Source organism: Tamandua tetradactyla, chromosome 1 (assembly GCF_023851605.1).
Source record: "Tamandua tetradactyla isolate mTamTet1 chromosome 1, mTamTet1.pri, whole genome shotgun sequence".
Classification (NCBI taxonomy): Eukaryota; Metazoa; Chordata; class Mammalia; order Pilosa; family Myrmecophagidae; genus Tamandua; species Tamandua tetradactyla.
In genome coordinates, this window is record NC_135327.1 from 170,386,901 (window position 1) to 170,406,432 (window position 19,532).

Below are 19,532 nucleotides of genomic sequence, written 5' to 3' on the forward strand. Positions count from 1 at the left end.
TGGCTCCACTTAAGTGTCTCCTTTTCTAAAGTTATCTCAATTCACTTCTGCCCAAAGAGCTTTCCCTCTCTGAACTCATAGCAACCATGATTTTTACCATTTATTTGACAATCAACTACTGCCTTTTGTTGTTGTTTAACTCTTTACAGAAATCTATTTCTTCAATTACACCTTAAATTGCTCGGGAGCATGGATAGCTGTAGATTGATTTGTATATTTTAAGCACTTAGGCAAGTGTCTTAGATTTGATAGTTGGCATTTTTAGTTTAAGGAATGATTCACTATGGTACATGCCTACCAACAGAGATCAAATAAGGAGATACTGGTTCTCCATAAGCAACAAGGAAAAGATATGAGAAGACAATAAGCTGCAAAGTAAGAAAGATACTTACATCATTGGCTACCCCTGTATGGATGAGGTCTCTCAGGAATCTCATGACACTACAATTGGCATCACGGTGGTCCAGAGTGGTGGAGGCAATGGCCCACTGTAAGACAGGGATGACTACCTGACTCCTCAGCAAGGTGACAGGGCTACGCTGAATAAACCTGGAGTAGAAAGAGAGGTTAGGTATAAATGATAGGATCAGGGTATTAAAGCAAACAGGGCAAGGAAGGGCCCATAGTTTAGGATATTAGTATATGAAAAGGCATGTCCCCAAACTCAAATTTCAACAAAAACTTTACAAAACAAGTGAGGCAGTTTCAAGAAAAAACATTCCAAAGGATTTATAAATAGAAACTCTCCCTGGTTAAAAAGTTAGTTCTAAAAACCCCAGAACAGTATTTCTCAAATTATATTACACAGCATACCAGTTCCTAGGACGTTAATAGGAATTTCTCAGTAGCTCCATGGTTAAGTAATTTTGGGAAATCTTGGGTCTTAAAAGTATTTTCATTCCTTCATTAGTCTGTTTGAAACTATTACAGGGTTTCTCAGGTCCTTTAATAAAACTGTTTCTATGGAACTGTAATCCATACCAAACAGTGAAATTGGTTCTACAAACTAAGTGTGGTGATTTATTTTGTAATTTTTTGTTTTGTATATATTTTTCACAAAAAAAGAAAAAAAAGTCGATTGTGATGATTAATGCACAGCTATGTGAAAAAAATAAATAAAGCTTTAGAAAAAAAAAGTGCTTTTATGTTTACTGACTGGTTTGGTTCAAATCCCTTAGCCAGGGACAAAGAAGGAATTTGAGCAGAAGAGGGGCAACCATGTGTCAGTGGTAATTATAAAAGGAATTTAAGGAATAAGTGGAGCAGCAGGCTAGAGGCTGAGCTGGGGAGTATAGCATTAGATAAATTCTAAGGCATCTTAAAGTCCCAAGAAATTTTCTTTTCTGAGATATAATTACGATTAAAGGATGCTAAGCGTCTCAAGGAAAAAGTTGAAACAAAGCATGAAATCATAGCAGCATTAAAAGTTAAAACTACAGGGGTCTGTAGAGATTGTTTAGACAAGCATTTTTGCCAAGCACATTTTTTATTGTTTTGTGCTTGTTATTTCCTTCATGACAAGCACCCTGCTACTTCCTCCCTTACTCCCACCCAACTCCTCATCCTCACTTCTGGGGATATACCAGTTCACAATTTAACTTTGGGTTGTGAATAATTTATCTGCCTATCCTAATTACCTCATTTTATAAAGAAGGTCATAGCAATGTGCCAAATGGCAAGATCAAGCAGTAATGGATATGAACAATAAGAAAAGGTTGTTCTTCAGTGAGATTTACCTGGTGGCTAGCCTGAACAGGTCATCTACAGTATCAGGGTGATTCTGGAGACCATTCTGCTGTTCAAGGAGCTGAAAGGTAGGGATGCACAGTGCCTAAAACAGGACAGTGATTTTAAAAGAAGTGGTTATATATAAATACTGCAGTATTCGGATTTATTAAATACCACATGCTCAAAGGGAACACAAAGGGGAAGTACGGATGGGAAAAAAAAAGACTGTGATGCGTAAGGTTAGGAAGAAGAAGAGAGACTCCATTTCACATAAATAGTTTTCACATTTAAAGTTTACATTTCAGAAAAGGTTAAAAACACTGATTTTAGTTGATTAAACTGGAAAGATGTCATCCAAAATTTCAAGTGCTTAGATATGATTTGGTTCACTAAGGGAAAAGATGGAAGTTTTAAATATAAAAATAAAATGTCACTTTTAAATTGAAAGATATGTTGGGAAAAAGGAGCATCATAATTTAACTCCCTAATATATTCCTTTCCTGTGACTTGGAGAGGGAAATGAACCAGTACCTCAGCAGCCCTTTCCAATGCCTGTTACCCTAACAGCCTTCCTGTTGCTAAGTAAACTAGTTCATTAGCTGTTCCAGACAAGAAATTAAAAATAGAATCCTGCTTGAGCTTAGGGATTTTTAATTTCAAATACATTTTCCACCTCTCCTGTCCACCATAAAGCCTATCTCTGGAGAACATAAATCAGGCAGTATTTCTGTAGTGTTCATTACACTCATGTGATCAGTCTCTCTTTCACTCTCCCAAGCATGCCTGTCCAGAGAGGAACTAGGAAGTTTCTATATCCTCGAAAAATTATCTCAATTGTTATTAGGAAATCAACATGCCTGAGAGGAAAACATAAAGAGGCAAAAGGATTAAAGACATGGTGAAAAACATACTACTAGGCCTTTCTAACCTTCAGGTCGATATATCGATACTCTCCAAGAGAAACATACCTGGAGCATGTCTAGAAGTCCCTGTCGACAGCCCTCTTCCATGCCATACTCATCTACAAGGATACTGCCAAGGTACAGGAAACAGGAGTGCTGATGTACGTGGTATACATTCACCATCTGCCAAGGGATAAACCACATAATTAGCTCAATTCTTTAACCTTCAAATAGTATCAACTTAGGAAACTATCTCAAGGAAGAAATCCAGACTAGACTGGCTTCTTTTGAAGGCAACATAGTAAATCCTGCTGGCAAAATTTTTTGAAATATAAGACTCAACTCCTCAATGATTTTTAAGTTCTTTATTTAGATTTCTCTCAAACATGTTGACCTTTTATCTTCTGAAGACAGTGCTGTATGAGAGTTGTATTATACTTCAAGTTGGAATGGTTGAATAAACCATTACTCAAGACCTGGATAATATTTGCAAATATAGCACAGTATATTTAAAATTTTCAACACCTAAATGTTGCTCTTATTTGCACCAAATAAGTCAGATTTAAAAAAAAATAGTACATATAGCAACACTGGGGACGAAAGTATTAAATACTCTTATCTTGAAGAACATGAAAGCATGGTTTAAATTTGGGAGTAGCTCCTAAATTCCCCTATCAATCTTTTAAAAAATGTTGTTTCAGTCAATATCTGTATCTTAGCATAAAATTTTTAGTACGACATACACATTTAAATTAAATGATTTGTTAAGGATATTTACTCCATGATCCTTTAAAAATAGGAGGATACATTCAACCTATTTAAAATGCTGCCAAAGAAATTAGAGTATAGGCTGCCAGGGGTAGAGGATGGAGGAATAGGAAATTAATGCATAATGATTGTAGGGTTTCTGTTTGGGAAGATAGGAAACTTTTAGTAAGGATGGTGGTAAGGGCAGTGCAAGATTTTGAATGTGATTAATCCCTCTGAATGGTATGCATGTCAGGGATTGAGATGGGAAAGTTTATGTTGTACATATGTCACCACAAATTAAAAAAGAAAGACAGAGACAATGACAATTAAAGGCAATACACGATTATGGACAATTTCTAATAAGAGAAGAGGAAATGTTCAAAGGGACAGTATTGGGACATATGAAAAAAGTGGAATAGAAACTGTAAACTTTATATCAAAGTTAAATTTCTTGAACTTGATAATTACACTTATGGTTGTTATATAAGTGAATATTCTTGTTCTTAGGAAATGTACATGGCAGTATTAAGTGTTCAAGAAGCATGATGTATACAACCTACACTCAAATGTTCAGAAAATACACTGACAGAGAGACAGATAGATGGGTAGGTGGATGGATGGATAGATGGAAGGACTGATAGGTAGAATGATTCAACAAATGTAGCACAGTATTAAAATTGGTAGATCTGGGTATCTGGGGGGATGGGCTATGTTGGCATTCTCTGTAAGGAAATTGTATAATTTTTAAACTGTCCTATAAGTCTGAAATTATTCCAAAATAAAATTGTTTTAAAAAATTAAAAAAAAAAATGCTGTCACAACATACATCTATTTATCTTCAACTCTATGAACCTGGAGGAGACTGCAGGAAAGAAGAAAAAGTGAGTACAATTCAGAAAGATTAAGTGACCCTTCTATCAGCATATGTCATAGAATGAGCATCGAATGGGAAACACGACTGTTATTTTGGATCACTTGGGTGTGTCTCTGGCCTGGAGCCCTAGAGTCATTTTCCTCACTGCATACATGCAAAATTTAAGAAGGAGCTCTGTTGGAGTCCTGCAGATGAAGGACTGGAACTTATACAACCTTGCCTTTCAAAAACTTGTGCCCTTGGCACCTCATTTGACTCAGCCTTGTTCTGACCCTACTATAAGGTTAACATCAACGCAAATTACTTAGTGACTTTAGCATTATTGTGTTTCATGTAAGAGTAGTTCCAGATGTGAGTATGATCTTGGAGACCCTGATACAGCGAGTCATACCATCATAATTATATAACAATCTTAGTGATTAAGAGTCAAATTTATTTTTTGACAAATAAGAGCTTCATATGAACAACTATGGCCACAATAGAAAAAAAACCCTTTGGGCTAAGAAATATCAAGTTTGACTTGCCATATTTTTCAAGGAAATTAATATAAGAACATTCAGCATTGATATATGTAAGAGCTGGGCATTAAAGTCACTCTCTTCACATATTATCACCTTGGAATGTGTTTCTTTTTAGACCATCACTATACAGAATAGATTACAGACTGCTTGTCTCCTTTACTGACAATGTACCTACTATAGATACAAATATTTTAAAAATATTTTTAGTACCTTTATTAATATAAACTTGTTTCATTTTTATCAAGTTTTTTTTCCAAAGACTCCTATTTCAAATTCTGCATGTTAATCATTTTCCCTCCTATGGACAACTTACCTGTGTGACTAGCGGCTGCAGCAGGGCTGCAGATCCTTTGCCTACACAGCGAACGGCAAAACGGAGGCACCTGCAACAACGCTCTACAATCCGATTATCAGCCCGGTGCTTATTTAAAGTCTCAGATAAAACCGGCCATATCTGAGTCAAAAATGAAAGAGCACAAGAAAAGTAAAAATGAACAGCTATGACCTGAAATAGTACTCTCAAATTAGTAACATTTGATTTGGCTTTTAAATGGATACAACTTTCTTTTGAGAAGAACACACACGGCTTGTTTTGGTTGGTGTTAGTGAGTGTGTGTATGTGAGGTGTGTATGTATTTGTATGCACATGGTCAATATACTACCAATCAATAAAACACAACCACTTCTTCAGAAACACTGCAGTGACTCTTCAGAGCAGAAGAACATTGTCTACCTTCATTAAAAGATATAGATTAAAACCATGTCAAGGAATGTTTGCATGCCAAGAATGTTCGTATGTTCATTCGTTGTTTATAATAAAAAAAAGACAGAGTTACACATTTTTGTAAACTTTGGACTTCCTGTATTAGGATGAAAATATTTAGTATGTGCTACAGAGGAAGAAGTGTTTAAAGTCAGTAACAGGAAGCAGAAAGACTTCGAACAAAGGACCAAAGTTAAGGAAAAGGCATCATATAAGACCACTGAACACTTAAGGATATTTGGTGTTTCTGTAATTTTCCCCTCTGAAGACTGAAAGGCATTTCTTAAAATATGCCTTTTGATCCTCATACTACCATCAGTGAAAAAAGTAGAAGGCATGTATACTATCATGGGGAAAAACGTCACAGAAGGCCAACTAGTTTTGTCAAAAATATTCTGCTTGTATTAATCAGGCCTACTATCTTCCCCATGTACTTCTTATCAAATTCTGTCTTCTTATTAAATCTAAAATAAAAATATTATTTGGATAGTTTGCTTATTTCATTGAAATTACAACCACATCAACAAACTGAATCTCCCTATGAACCCAGGAGACAGGTTACCCACAGACTTTTAAGGAAAAAGGAAGAAAGCCTTGATTCTACAGGCATCCATTAGCACTTACTTCCTGTATGACTTTTTGGCACGGATGAGTCTGTCCATTTTCCACAATGGGATTGGTATGTCTGGAGAAAGACAATGGCATAAAATAATGAAAGAAGAGCAGCTTTACTAAGGACACAGACCTTGGGTCCTTAGTATCACTCTCATAAATAATGAGAACCATAGCAGTAAGTCATTCTTCAGAGTCAATACCTTTTCCTCCCACCCCATTCAAACAAACAGAAGCACATTAATTCATACTATCATTTTTTTTCCCACCTTCAAGTAAATTCCACTGGAATATGCAAACCCAATTCAACTTGGGGTACCTAGGCTATGGGACAACTATCTTTTCCATTTTTTTCTTTTTATAAACTAGTGTAGTCTGTTCCCAATGAATCCAAAATATATACAGGTTGTCTGATTCCACAACAAGAAACAAAGTCCTGTTCCATTCCCACCACTAAAAGACTTAAAAAGAACTTTAGCTCTCCAGTCTTTCAAAGCTGTTTCTTATATTTCTAATCTGAACACAATGATATAGGCCACAATAAAGTCCCACCATAGTATATCAAATCTGATTCTTTTAACTATTCTAGAGCCCACTATTTGAAGAAAAGCAGAAAAAAAACCCTGAATGATTAAATAATGACCTCTTTAAAGGAAAGCAGCTCTTTAACTTTTTTAATTAAAAAAAATCAAGACTTTATTGTATAAATGTTATATAACACAAGATTTAACTAGGAGCATACTTAAGATGAGAAACAATTTATGTCATTCTAGTCTACAAAATGAAATAGGCTTATGAAGATTTAAAATACAGACACAAAAGTTAGCATGAAGCAAAGCTTAAATATTAAGCAACTAAAGCAATGAAAGTGAAATAGCAATACGGCATGTCTGGATTTTAAATGCCACTGACTTTCACTTTCTTAAAAATGAAAATCTGGTTTGTAACAAAACACCTTGAGAACTTGTCACAAGAAAAAAATAGATAATGATGACCTGATCCCTGAATTCTTTTGCCTTAATATATAATTTCTTGGTCATTTCCATCATCCAACATAAATAAAGAATCCTAAAGCTTAATTAAAAATCTCAATTATACAATCCAAGTGAATTCCACCACGTCTGGGGAGTTAATCTAGTTCTTGAAGTGAGCCTCAAAGGTCCTGCTGGTGTTCTATATGGTGTTCTATACCCCAGCCAGAGTCCTATGGCCAGACAGAGCAGGGTACCTCCGCAGAGCATACAATCTTTACAATTCTCTGCTGCTACAAGTTCCGAGCTGAGCAGCTCTTTAATTCTAAAAAGCTACAACAACCAAAATCTAATTTTCTTTAACTCAGGCATTTCCATCTATTACAGATTTTCTTTCATTTATTGTAAAATAAGGGTTATTGTTAACCTCAGAATGGTATGTAGCAGGAGGGTCTCCTAGTTATATAAGGAATGCATCACAGGAACTCAGAGAAAGGTATCTCCCGGCAATAACTAAAATGCTAAAACAACGCCTTTTAATTGATCCCCCATTAGCCTCTATGCAATTATTACTCTGATATTTCAGTTATACCTACAGGTCCCATAAATGATAAATAACATACATAACTCACTAACGATCACTCTTCAAACACTTTCAATCAAAGACCCTCTTAATCATTAAGCTCCTATTGATGTCAGAAAAGGATTAATTTCATTGAAGAGGCTTCATTATCCTTTTTGTACCCATTCACTATACCGGCAATTATGGTCCCTGCAATAGTAAGCAGTACCATCAACATCACACGGGAACTTGTTAAAAATGGAAATTCTTGGATACTACTCAAAAGCCAAAGAATCAGAAATGGGATGGAACCCAGCAGTTTAGGTTTGGATAAGCACTCCAGGTGATTCTGATAAATTTGAGAAACACTGAACTAGAAACCAAAAGACTCAATCTTTTTTTTTTTAAATTTACTGTGTTTATATTATTTTTACCTCAAACATTTTTTATTCCTGGGATTTAAAAACTTTTAAAGTAGTATTTTAGGTCAAATAAAAATGCAAAACAGAAAATCAGTGCTAGACACAACTTATCACAGGATTCTTTTTTTGTTTTTTTTTTCAAATGAATCATGCATGAAAAATTTTTCCATGCCTCAAACATAAATTTAAGTTACCCTGAAAACGTGTGTTTTGGTGGTCTTGGAGAGAATTAGCAGCTGGTACAAGTATCACTTAATTGCTGGCACAACACTCTTGCTTCTCTAAGCATCTATTAATCCACCTAAAGTCACACCAGTTCTAATTTTATGAGTGTTTATACATAATATCCTTGTTTTAAGGATTTAAGAGAACTCAATATGTTCAAACAATTCTTAACGGTAGTGTTAGCAACACTTTTGCTATCACTAGAGTTAGGAATTTTCTGATTTTGTAAATTGTACATTTACAACTTTACAATTTTGGTACAGATTGCTCAGTTTTTATAGGGAGTTATCCTCAGGGTAGAATGCAGGGAGATAATTTCAAGGATTATTTTAAGCTAAAATAGCTTCGTTTACCAGAAAAGAAGCTAGTGAACAGCTCTAATAGCTTAAGATAGAAAGAGCCCTAGGCTAAAGTGCAGAGGAATTGGTTGATTTTTCAGTCTCCTATATCTCTCTATTCTTCTATTGCCATTGATCCTACCTGGACCCTCTATAGAAGACAGAGGCTTCTATAAATAAGGGGAGATGGGATAGACAGTACAGAAAAGTGGGGCTCTTTAGCACTCTTGCCTGAACTAATAAACTTGTCAATATTAAGGATTCTGTCTTATTTACATTTAGTACCACCTTTCCAACTATACCATAAGTCTAAATCTTCTGTTTACTCAGTTGATCAAAGTAAGGTTCTAACTGGCCAGATTAAGGTTGTAGACTCAAACCTTGTAGAGCCAGCCATCTCTGAAAAGAGGAACAGCTTTTAAAGCCAGAGGATTATACCCTTTAAGCACAGTTGGTTGTTTCCAAAAAATAGGTGACCTACATCTTTACGATTAACAGGCCAAATAGTAGACGAAACATTTCCATTTCTTCATCTTCTAACCACATTGTAGTGTACTATAATCTGGCTTCCAAAGCTGTCAATGACCACCTGATGGCTAATCCCAGTGCCTGAAGCCATCAGTACTCACTAGTATGTATTACTACTCATTTTTCCTTGGATGTTTCATTGCACTCCACAAGAGTAACCATCATTTCCTAATAAAACTCTTTCCTGTGGTGTTCATAACACTTTTTGTTTGTTTTTCTCCAGTCTCTTTGGCTTCCTCTTCTTTTTCCTCTCATGGTTTCATGACCAGCCTCTTAATGCAGGTATTACCCAAGGACCCTTCTTCAGGATCTCTGGTTTTTCCCAGTCATTCTGATTCATTACTGTGGCTCATGCTTCCAAGCTTTCGGCTCATATCTGCTCCTGAGCTTCAAAACCCATGGTTCCTCATAAAACACAGCTGGGTTTTGGGAAATTCTCCTTAAATGCTTTGTGTCCCAGACCCAATATTATTTTTCCCTGTAAAGATGTTCCTCCTCTTATACTCATATCAATTAATAGCCTCCTCACTGACCTTGAGGAATTAATTTAAATTTGATCTTTATTCTTACTCCATTATCTGTATCAGGAATCTTCAAATCTCATCATTTCCACCTCTGCAAAGTATCCTCAAGTCTGTTTCTTCTTCCTATTCTCACTGCTACATCCTTACTTGCAGCCCTCCTCTGAACTCTTCAAGTCACTATTCCAATGGCTATACTTCTTTTCTCCAGAAAAAAACCCTCTCTACTGCAATACGGTCACAGTTCTGATTGTATTTCTCCTTTACTCAAACTCCTGAATGCCTCTTCTTTGTTATGAGATAAACTCTAAACATAGCATGGATTCAGGACCTTCATAGTTTGTATCCAGAACACATGTTTAGCTCATTCCCACCATGTCTTTATATCAAAGCCTTATCAATATTATTATTCTCCCACCAGGCTTTCCCCATTTACTCCTCTCTGACATCATTAATCCTATTTCCTCTACTTAAAAACCTTTCTTTCTCTGTCCGATGTCAATCATATTTTTAAAGAATCTTTTGACATGGGTCTACCAACATTGAATTCTTTGAATTTGCTTTCATTCAGGCTTAATTAGACTCCCAACAGGTGAGATAATAGAAAGTTTGAGGAAAAAATGCTTCAGTATATACTGGTTTCATTCGGGCTTTTAGTCTAAGGAATGCCTCCAGAGTCTCCCTTCTTACCTAAATATTACTGCAAGGCGATCTAAGAACACAGTGGGATCTGAGGATATTCCATTGCTGGGCTCTTGAGACAACAGCTAGAGAGACAGAAAGGCATTAATACCCAGTAATCACATGTAGAAACACTGCAAAATACTGTTATGCAAAACACTGCAATATATCAACTGTTGTTTCAATCTCTGCTTATTCTCTCATAATACAGTCCTAAAAATAAATGACAAACTTTTTAGTCCTCTATTCATATCTCCAAATTATTTTCTTCCAGTTACTACATCCTGGCCAACACTGCATAATACTACATTTTACTATCTGATCATTGGGGAATGGGAAGCAGTATCATTTCATTCTTTTCCATTTCCTTTTATTCTAAGACTGATTTTTTCATGTTTAATATAATAGTCTTTTTTTTTTAGGTGCATGGTCTGGGAATTGAACCTGAGTCTTCCACATGGAAGGCAAGCATTCTACCACTGAACCACCCATGCACCCTCATGTTTAATAGTCTTTTGTATTTCCTCTTCTGTAAACTGTCCATTCATCCCCAATAATATCCATAGTTCATTTTTCTATTGTAAATTTGAATATATTTCTTAGCAACTTGTACATGCTTTTTAAATATTACAATAGTATTTCTATTACATATGTTGCAAATATTTCCTAGCTTGGTAGTCTGCCTTTTTTTACAACTTACAATACATAAATAACTTAAGCACATGAAATGTTTCACTTATAATTAAATTTATCATTTCTTTTTAAATTTCTTCCACTGCATTTTTTTCTCCACTGCTTTTATGGTTAGCAATTTGTTACTCATCCAAGCGAAAGTAAGAGGGAGCCACCTACATCTATCTTCCACCACAAATCTCCTAAGTATTTACTGAAATGGTCATTCCTTCCCCAATGGTTTTTGACTATTTCTTTGTCATTTATCTAAATTCATACATACACATCTATATTACATATTTTCTTGATCTTCTGACAAATTTCTCTATCTGTGATTGAAAGTAGGGAATTGGACTCTCCAATCTTATTGCTGAATTATTTATTTCTCCTTTCGTTTCCATCACTTTTTGCTTTGTGTGTTTCAGTTACCTCCAGTAACATGTTTTGTTTTAAAGTCTATTTTGTCTGATATTAGCTTTTCCACTCCAGCTTTCCTGCGGCTGCTAATTGTGATGTATCTTTTCTCCATTCTTTTATTTTCAATTGATTTGTGACTTAGAATCTTAAGTGTGTCTCTTGTAGAAAGCAAATAGTTGGATCATGTTTTTTCATCCAATTTGACAATCTCTGCCTTTCAACTGGAATGTTGATCCATTCACATCTGATATTATTGATACAGCTGGATTTCTGTCTGATGTTTTCTGTTTTGTTTTCCAAATGTGTCACGTTTTTGTCACTCTAGTCCTCTTACTGCTTTATTTACATTAAATGAATATGTTCTAACTTAGAATTTTCATTCCATTAAAGCTTTTCTCACTGTATTTTGTTTCTAAGGTTTATCATATATATATCTTATCAAAATCATAATCAACTACTACATTAACTCTATTCCCTTTTTACCCATTCTATTAATGTTACACTGTTATAATTATTATTTTACCACTTGTAGTTAACTTCTTAGTCTATTACAGCTTTGCTCCCCCACACACCTCCTTTGTGCTATTATTGGCAAATATTCTACACATATATTTCATTTCTATTTGCTATAGGTCCAATAACACATTATATACATATTACACAATTGCTTTTAAAAGACCAGTTTAGAGAAAAGAAAAAATTATGCATTTACAGTGTCTTTTAAGACACTAATTTCTTCTGTGCTCCTTTTTTTTTTCTCCTCTCCTTCTGATACTCCTATTATGTGGGCTTAATGGAGTCCAATATTCATCTGAGAAACACTCATTTCTAGTCATTTTTCCCCCTCTTCAGCAAACTGAAGAACATCTATCAATCTATGTTTAAGTCTGCTAATTCTTTCTTCTGCCAGTTCAAATATCCTGTTGAATCCCTCTACTGAATTTTTCAGCTTTATACTTTTCAACTACAGAATTCCAATCTGATCTTTGTTAAAATTTCTCTTTACTGACAGTCTCTATATGGACACCATCATCATACCTTCCTTTACTTCTTTAATCATGTTTTTCTTCAGTTTTGTGAACATGTTTATAATGGCTACACTGAAATCCTTTTCCGTTAAATGCAACATTTGGTTTTCTTATAGGCAAGTTTACTGCCTGCCCTTTTTCCAAGTGTGTAAGTCATACTTTCTTGTTTCTTTGCAAGCCTCATAATTTTTTACTAGAAACTGTACATTTTAGACAATAAACTATAGCACTCTGGGTACTGGTCCCTGCCTCTGGGGCTTGTCACTTGTTATTTGTTTGTTTAGTAATTGGCTGGATTATTTTTATTAAATTCTATTTCCCTCTTCAGTGTTAAGCCAGAGTTTGCTCCACACAGAGGCACCGCTTTGGGTGTGCCCATGGTCACCAAGGGATGACAACAGTACTAGGAGGGCTCTCTACCACTTTCTCTGACCAAACCCAGCTGTTAAAACTCCACTAACTGCTATCCAATTGTTCTATTGCCTTCAACAATGCCCTTGGGCATAAATTTCTCTACAATTGTGGTTCCTTCCAAAGAATAGTTTCTGAGGTTCCTGTCTGATAAGTGTTCTCACCCCAGGAGGGCCCTACATCTCCCAGAGTTCTTATTCATGCATTCTCTCCTACAAACTAGCCAGCTTATAGTCTAGGCTGTATTTTCAGTAGATGCACGTATTTCCTTCCCACTGACTTTCAACACAACCTCTAGATCCTCCATAATCTTGAGAGCCCCATTAGGCTTAAGTTTCTCCAACTTCTGATAAAAACGAAGTTAGTTCCTCCAGGAAGAAATTAAAGAGCTATCTGTAGAAAGCAGGCGAGGCAAGATGGCGGCATAGGGAGGCATGAAATGTTCATCATCTAGGGCAGCTAGTAAATAGGAACTATCTGGAACAACTGATTGCAGGATCCTACTGACTGGATACACATTGTATGTCAGTTTCGAATAGATGGAAGAGTCGGGATCTCAGTGCAGAACGGTAAATCTCCAGAGCTGTGAAAGATGGCATTCCTCCCTGCTGGCACAGTGGGTTGTTTTGGAATTACTTCCCCATGGGAAAAAGCAGTCTCCACCAGGTACAAGGAAAGGTAGGTCAACCAAGCTCCAACTGCAGAATTAACCAATTCAGACTGCTGAATACAAGCACTGAGCACAGTTAAACCTGGAGCAAGCACAAAAGAAACCTGAATGTTTCAACTGGCTGAGCCCGGAATGCTGTAAAGTGCTGTGCCTCAAGATAAGGGGCACATACAGCTGGGGTACCAACTCAGGTGGTTGATTGGCAAATTCAGGGGCTAGGATCCAGCTCTGAAAAGGATTCTACCCCACTGCTTTTTTTTTTTTTTTAAATACTTTTTAGTTGCCCATAAAATTAAATTGGAGGCATTCTCAGGCTTCAGTACTCTCCCCGGCAAGGGCAGAGGTAAGATAGGTCTGAGAGACAATATAACTAGTCAAGTGAAGGAGACAATTCCCTAAAGGGCTTTATCATCCCTAAAAAAGCAGGGTAGGGGGGCAGGCCTACCATAAGTAGCGGCTCTCATTTAGAGAATTCAGACCCCAGGGGCAGGAAAACAGAAAGAACGTAAGTCTGCCTTCTACCTCAGTCTCTGTCTTAACCATGTCCCTGACAGGGACAGGGTCTACTGAGAATTAAGGGTATTGTACCACTTTATGCCAGTGGGGAACTGCAGGCTGACAACTGCCACCTGCTGGACAGGATAGGAAAAACATAAATTCAAGAGGCCTAACAGAAAGACTGGCAATTTCCTGAGTCTCATCTCCAGGGAAACTTGATACTCTTTATACCCTCTTCCTGAGTCCCAGGCCTGTCTGGTCTGGGAAAATCTGATTGGGGTAGTTCCCATTTGGTAGGTCAAGACCCAGAAAATCAAGAGCTGAAAAATTCTGATCAGTTAAACAGCATAAGTTGAACTAAATGTCAAAGAACAGATAGAAAACAAAGCCAACAAATAAGGAAACCCTAGGTAAAAAGAGAAAACAATGCCCAGAGTAGAGTAAACTAATCAAAGAAATCAGATGCCTAGCCACTAGCAAAAAATCATAAATCATACTAGGAAACATGAAGATATCAAAGGAACAAACTAACACTTTAAATGAGATACAAAAGTTGAAACAACTTTTTAAAGATGTTCAAACAAAGGATCTAAATCAAATAAAAAATCAAATCAGCAAGGTGAAGGAAGATATGGCAAAAGAGTTGAAGGATATAAAAAAGGCACTTGGAGATCATAAAAAAGAACTAAAAAAAAACCTGGCAGAACTTATGGGAATGAAAGGCACAAAAGAAGAGATGAAAAACATAATGGAGATATACAATACCTGATTTGAAGAGGAAAAGAAAGGATTAGTGAACTTCAGAACAGGACATCTGAAAATCTATACACAAAAGAACAGATAAGAAAAATAATGAAAAACTATGAGCAGGGTCTCAGGGAATTTAATGACAACATGACATATATGAATATACACGTTATGGATGTCCCAGAAGGAGGAGAAGGGAAAAGGAGCAGAAAGAATAATGGAGGAAATAGTCACTAGAAATTTCCAAACTCTTATGAAAGACACAAAATTACAGATCCAAGAAGTGCAGCATACCCCAAACAGAACAGATCCAAATAGACATATTCTAAGACACTTACTAATCAGATTGTCAAATGTCAAAGACAAAGAGAGAATTCTTAAAGAAGCAAGAGAAAAATGATCCACTACACATGATGGAAGCCCTATAAGACTATATGTAGATTTCTCAGCAGAAACTATGGAGGTGAGAAGGCAGTGCTTTGACATATTTAAGATACTTAAAGAGAAAGACTGCCAGCTAAAAATTCTATAGCCAGTGAAACTGTCCCTAAAAAATGAAGGAGAGTTTAAAATATTTTCAGACAAACAGACACTGAGAGAGTTTATGAACAAGTGACCGCTTTTAAGGGATACTGAAGGGAGCACAACAGGCAGATAGAAAAAGATAGGGGAGAGAGGTTTGGAAGAAACTGTAAAAATGAAGACCATAAATAAGGGTAAAAAGAGAGCACAACATTGTAAGTATAACGAACAAAGCTGAGTGTGAATATGATTGAATGAGGAAGGCTAAGGACTGATATATGACACCAAAAGGAAAGATAGAGGATAAAAACTAGGACTGTGTAACTCAGCGAATCCTAGAGTGGACAATGATGGTGATTAAATGTACAAATATAAGAAAGTTTTTACATGAGGGAGTTACATGGGATTCTTGGTGGTGGTGTTGTTTCTTTAACCTTTCATTTCTTCCCCCCTCTTCATCTTTCTTTGTGAAATAAATGAAAATGTTCTCATATAGATTGTGGTGGTGAAAGCATAACTATGTGATTATACCATGAGTCACTGATTGTCTCCTTAGGATGAACTGCATGGTGTGTGGATAAAACTGTTTAAAAAATAAACAGAAAAATATAAGTGCTGGAGAAAATGTGGAAAGAGAGATGCATGTATTCACTGCTTGTGGGGAAGTAGAATGGTACAGTCCCATGGGAGGGCAGTGTGTGGGTTCCACAGGAAGCTAAGTATAGGGCTGCTACATGATCCATAACCTCATTATTAACTGTATATTTGAAAGAAGGGAAAGCAGGGTTATGAATGGACATTTGCACCCTGTTATTTATGGCAGTAGTATTCACAATTTGCAATGGATGGAGGTGGCCTAAGGGTACACTGACTGGCTGATTAAAAGAAGGGGTAACATGATGTATACATACAATGGAATATTGAGTGGATACAAGAAGGAATGAAGTTGTGAGGGAAATAGGTGAATGAACTCTGAGGACATTATATTGCATGAAATAAGCCAGAAACAAAAAGACAGATATTGTAAGGTTTCACTAATATGAACTAACTGTAATGTGCAAACTTTGAGAATTGAATTCGAGAGCATAGGTTATCAGGTGATAGAATGTGAGCAGAGACTGGGCCATCAACAATTAAGGAGTACAGAATGTTCAATAAGGCTTATTATAAAAGTTCCTAGATTGTAAACTCTTACAGCAGTCACATCTATTCTGGAGTGTTAACTGTTATTTCTAAATTCTGAGATGCTGAGCTCTTTGTATATAATCTGGTTGTTCCCTGGCACTCTGGGTATCCATGTGAAATGTGAAACTCAGAGTTAGATATCTGCAGATCTGAAAGTCAGCATCACCCAATACAGCAACTGTTAAAGAAGTTGTTAAAAAAGAGATCAGACTTCAATTAGAGATATGAGTGAAGCTGATCTGGTTAGGACTAAGGTAAATCAGAATACATGGTAAAGGATGATAATGACTGTATTTTATAACTTCAACTTCTGTGTGAGAATAAAGGAAGAGATGTTTATTTGGTACAAAATTTATATTTTCTGTAGAACACTACCTAATTTAATGTGTATGGTCAGTTTACTCAAACAACATAATCACATGGAACCTTGACTAGGGAATGAGCTCTTGTTATTTTGTACAGGTTAGTGTGATGCCGTGATATATCCCAGATTAATTTGGGCAGAAAATAAAAATGTATTTGCAAAGTCCCCTTGAGGGACTGGGGGAAAATGTGGAAATATTAAACTTCCCCACTTGGGGACTTCTTGATATTCTGCAAATCTTAGGGACTCCCAATTTAATAAGCAAGCCCTCATTCTTGGGGGTTGTCCTTATGAAACTTATTCTTGTAAAGGAGAAGCTAAGACTACTTACAATTATGCCTAAGAGTCACCCCTAAAGACACTCGTTTGTTGCTCAGATGTGGTCTCTCTCTCTAAGTCAACTTTGCAAGTAAACTCACTACCCTTCCCTCTATGTAAGACATGACTCCCAGGGGTGTAATTCTCTGTGGTAATGTGGAACATGACTCTCAGGAATGAGTCTGATCCTGGTATTGTGGGATTGAGAAAGCCTTTGTGATCAAAAAGTAGGGGAGGAGAAATGAAACAAAATTAAGTTTCCTGGCTATGAGATTTCAAATAGAGTTGAGAAATCATTCTGGAGGTTATTCTTATGTATTACGTATATATTCCTTTTTAGCTTCTAGTGTATCAGAATAGTTAAAAGGAAATACCTGAAACTACAGAATGGCAATCCAGCAACCTTAATTCTTTTTTTTTTTTTAATTTTTTTATTGTATTTTTTAAATACCAAAAAACACTAAACAAATGCAAACATTCCTATTTTGATCATTCCATTCTACATATATAATCAGTAATTCACAATATCACCACATAGTTGCATATTCATCATCATGATCATTTCTTAGAATATTTGCATCCATTCAGAAAAAGAAATAAAATGAAAATAGAAAAAAAATTTATACATACCATACTTCCTACCCCTCCCTTTCATTGATCACTAGCATTTCAAACTAAATTTATTTTAACATTTATTCCCCCTATTATTTATTTTTATTCCATATGTTCTACTCATCTGTTGACAAGGTAGATAAAAGGAGCATCAGACACAAGGTTTTCACAATCACATAGTCACACTGTGAAAGCTACATCATTATACAATCATCTTCAAGAGACATGGCTACTGGAACACAGCTCTACGTTTCCAGGCAGTTCCCTCCAGCCTTTCCATTACATCTCGAATAATAAGGTGATATCTACTTAACGCACAAGAATAACCTCCAGGATAGCCTCTCGATTCTGTTTGGAATCTCTCAGCCACTGACACTTTGTCTCAGTTCACTCTCCCCTTTTGGTGGAGAAGGTTTTCTCAATCCCTTGATGCTGAGTCTCAGCTCATTCTAGGGTTTTTCTCAATCATTTGATACTGAGTCTCAGTGCAACATTAATTCTTGATGCTTAGTGTATAACTATATGCCATTTATGGTGTAATATGTTACTGTGAAAATCCTGTGACTGACACTCCCTTTATGCAGTATATGGGCAGATGAGTATGAAAATAAAGAAAAAAAAATACACGAATAATAGGGGGCAGATAAAGGGTATGGGAAGTTTGGGGCATTCTTTTTTCAATTTTTTTAGAATAATGGAAATGTTCTAAAATTGAGTTGATCAGCATCAAGCAGCTGGGGATAGAACGAAAAGCAGTGAAGTCTTTCTACTCCTGGAAAGAAAGCCCAAGAGCAAAGAAGCTGGGAGTTGAGGGATAAGGAGTCCTGTGTTCTTGGTTGGATCAGTCTGGTGTGGAGTCACTGCCTCAGAGTTGGGAGCTGGGACAAAGGAGCAGCCTTTGTTCAAATACCAAACTCTGGGCTTTCTTACCAAATATTAATAAGTTTTCTTGAATTGATGTTTCATAATTTTCTGTTTGCCTTTAGGATCATTTCCAGAGTCTCTGGATGGTTGTTTCGAGTTCCTCACTCTGTCATGTTGGAAGTCAATCACCTATATAGTATATATTTCTCCTATATTTAAACCAATTTATAGATTCCCTAGTCTGAAAAATGAATGCTGTCCATTCTTGGTCCAGTATCATACCTTTAAAATTATTATAGTTTCATAATACATTTTAAGGGATGATAGGGTAAGTTGTCGCTCATACTCACTTTTAGAGATGAACTTTAGAATCATTATGTCAAGTTCTGTTAAAAATCCCATTGATATACCTGCTATCACTGCAACAGCAATGTAACTTGCGACAAGCTGACATCTCTACAACAGTCATCAAGGAAACATAGTAGGTTATGGTTTGGGTTGCTAATTTGAATGAGATCTTTTACTATTATATACTCTAACTGGCTGTGTTACTAATATTGTGAAAATCTATTGATTTTGGAATACTTTTCTTTGACGATAGCTACTTTGATAGACTCAATTTTGATAACTTTTCAGTTCATTCTCTAGGTAGATAAAACATCACGTCCAAATAATTTTACATGTAAGTCACAGATTTGTCTCATACCTTACTTAATTGGACTCACCTTTTTCAGTGCCATAACCTGAACAGAACATAATTCACTAAGACATTCAGTAATCTTATCCAAAGGTAATCTGGCTAGAACAAGTGCTGTCCCTGAAAACA

General features: G+C 36.1%; 1 protein-coding gene across 2 annotated transcripts in view; it reads right to left on the reverse strand.

Moving 5' to 3' along the window:
* Positions 1-19,532, reverse strand: part of TNPO3 (transportin 3) — a 140,970-nt gene that overhangs the window by 15,091 nt on the left and 106,347 nt on the right. For both annotated transcript variants that reach the window (XM_077126703.1, XM_077126727.1), the window contains 7 exons: positions 19,432-19,523; positions 10,408-10,484; positions 6,163-6,223; positions 5,089-5,229; positions 2,697-2,813; positions 1,737-1,831; positions 393-549 (listed from right to left, as the gene is read on the reverse strand). In XM_077126703.1, coding sequence (XP_076982818.1) covers positions 393-549; positions 1,737-1,831; positions 2,697-2,813; positions 5,089-5,229; positions 6,163-6,223; positions 10,408-10,484; positions 19,432-19,523 — 740 coding nt within the window. The remainder of the gene's footprint in view (positions 1-392; positions 550-1,736; positions 1,832-2,696; positions 2,814-5,088; positions 5,230-6,162; positions 6,224-10,407; positions 10,485-19,431; positions 19,524-19,532) is intronic.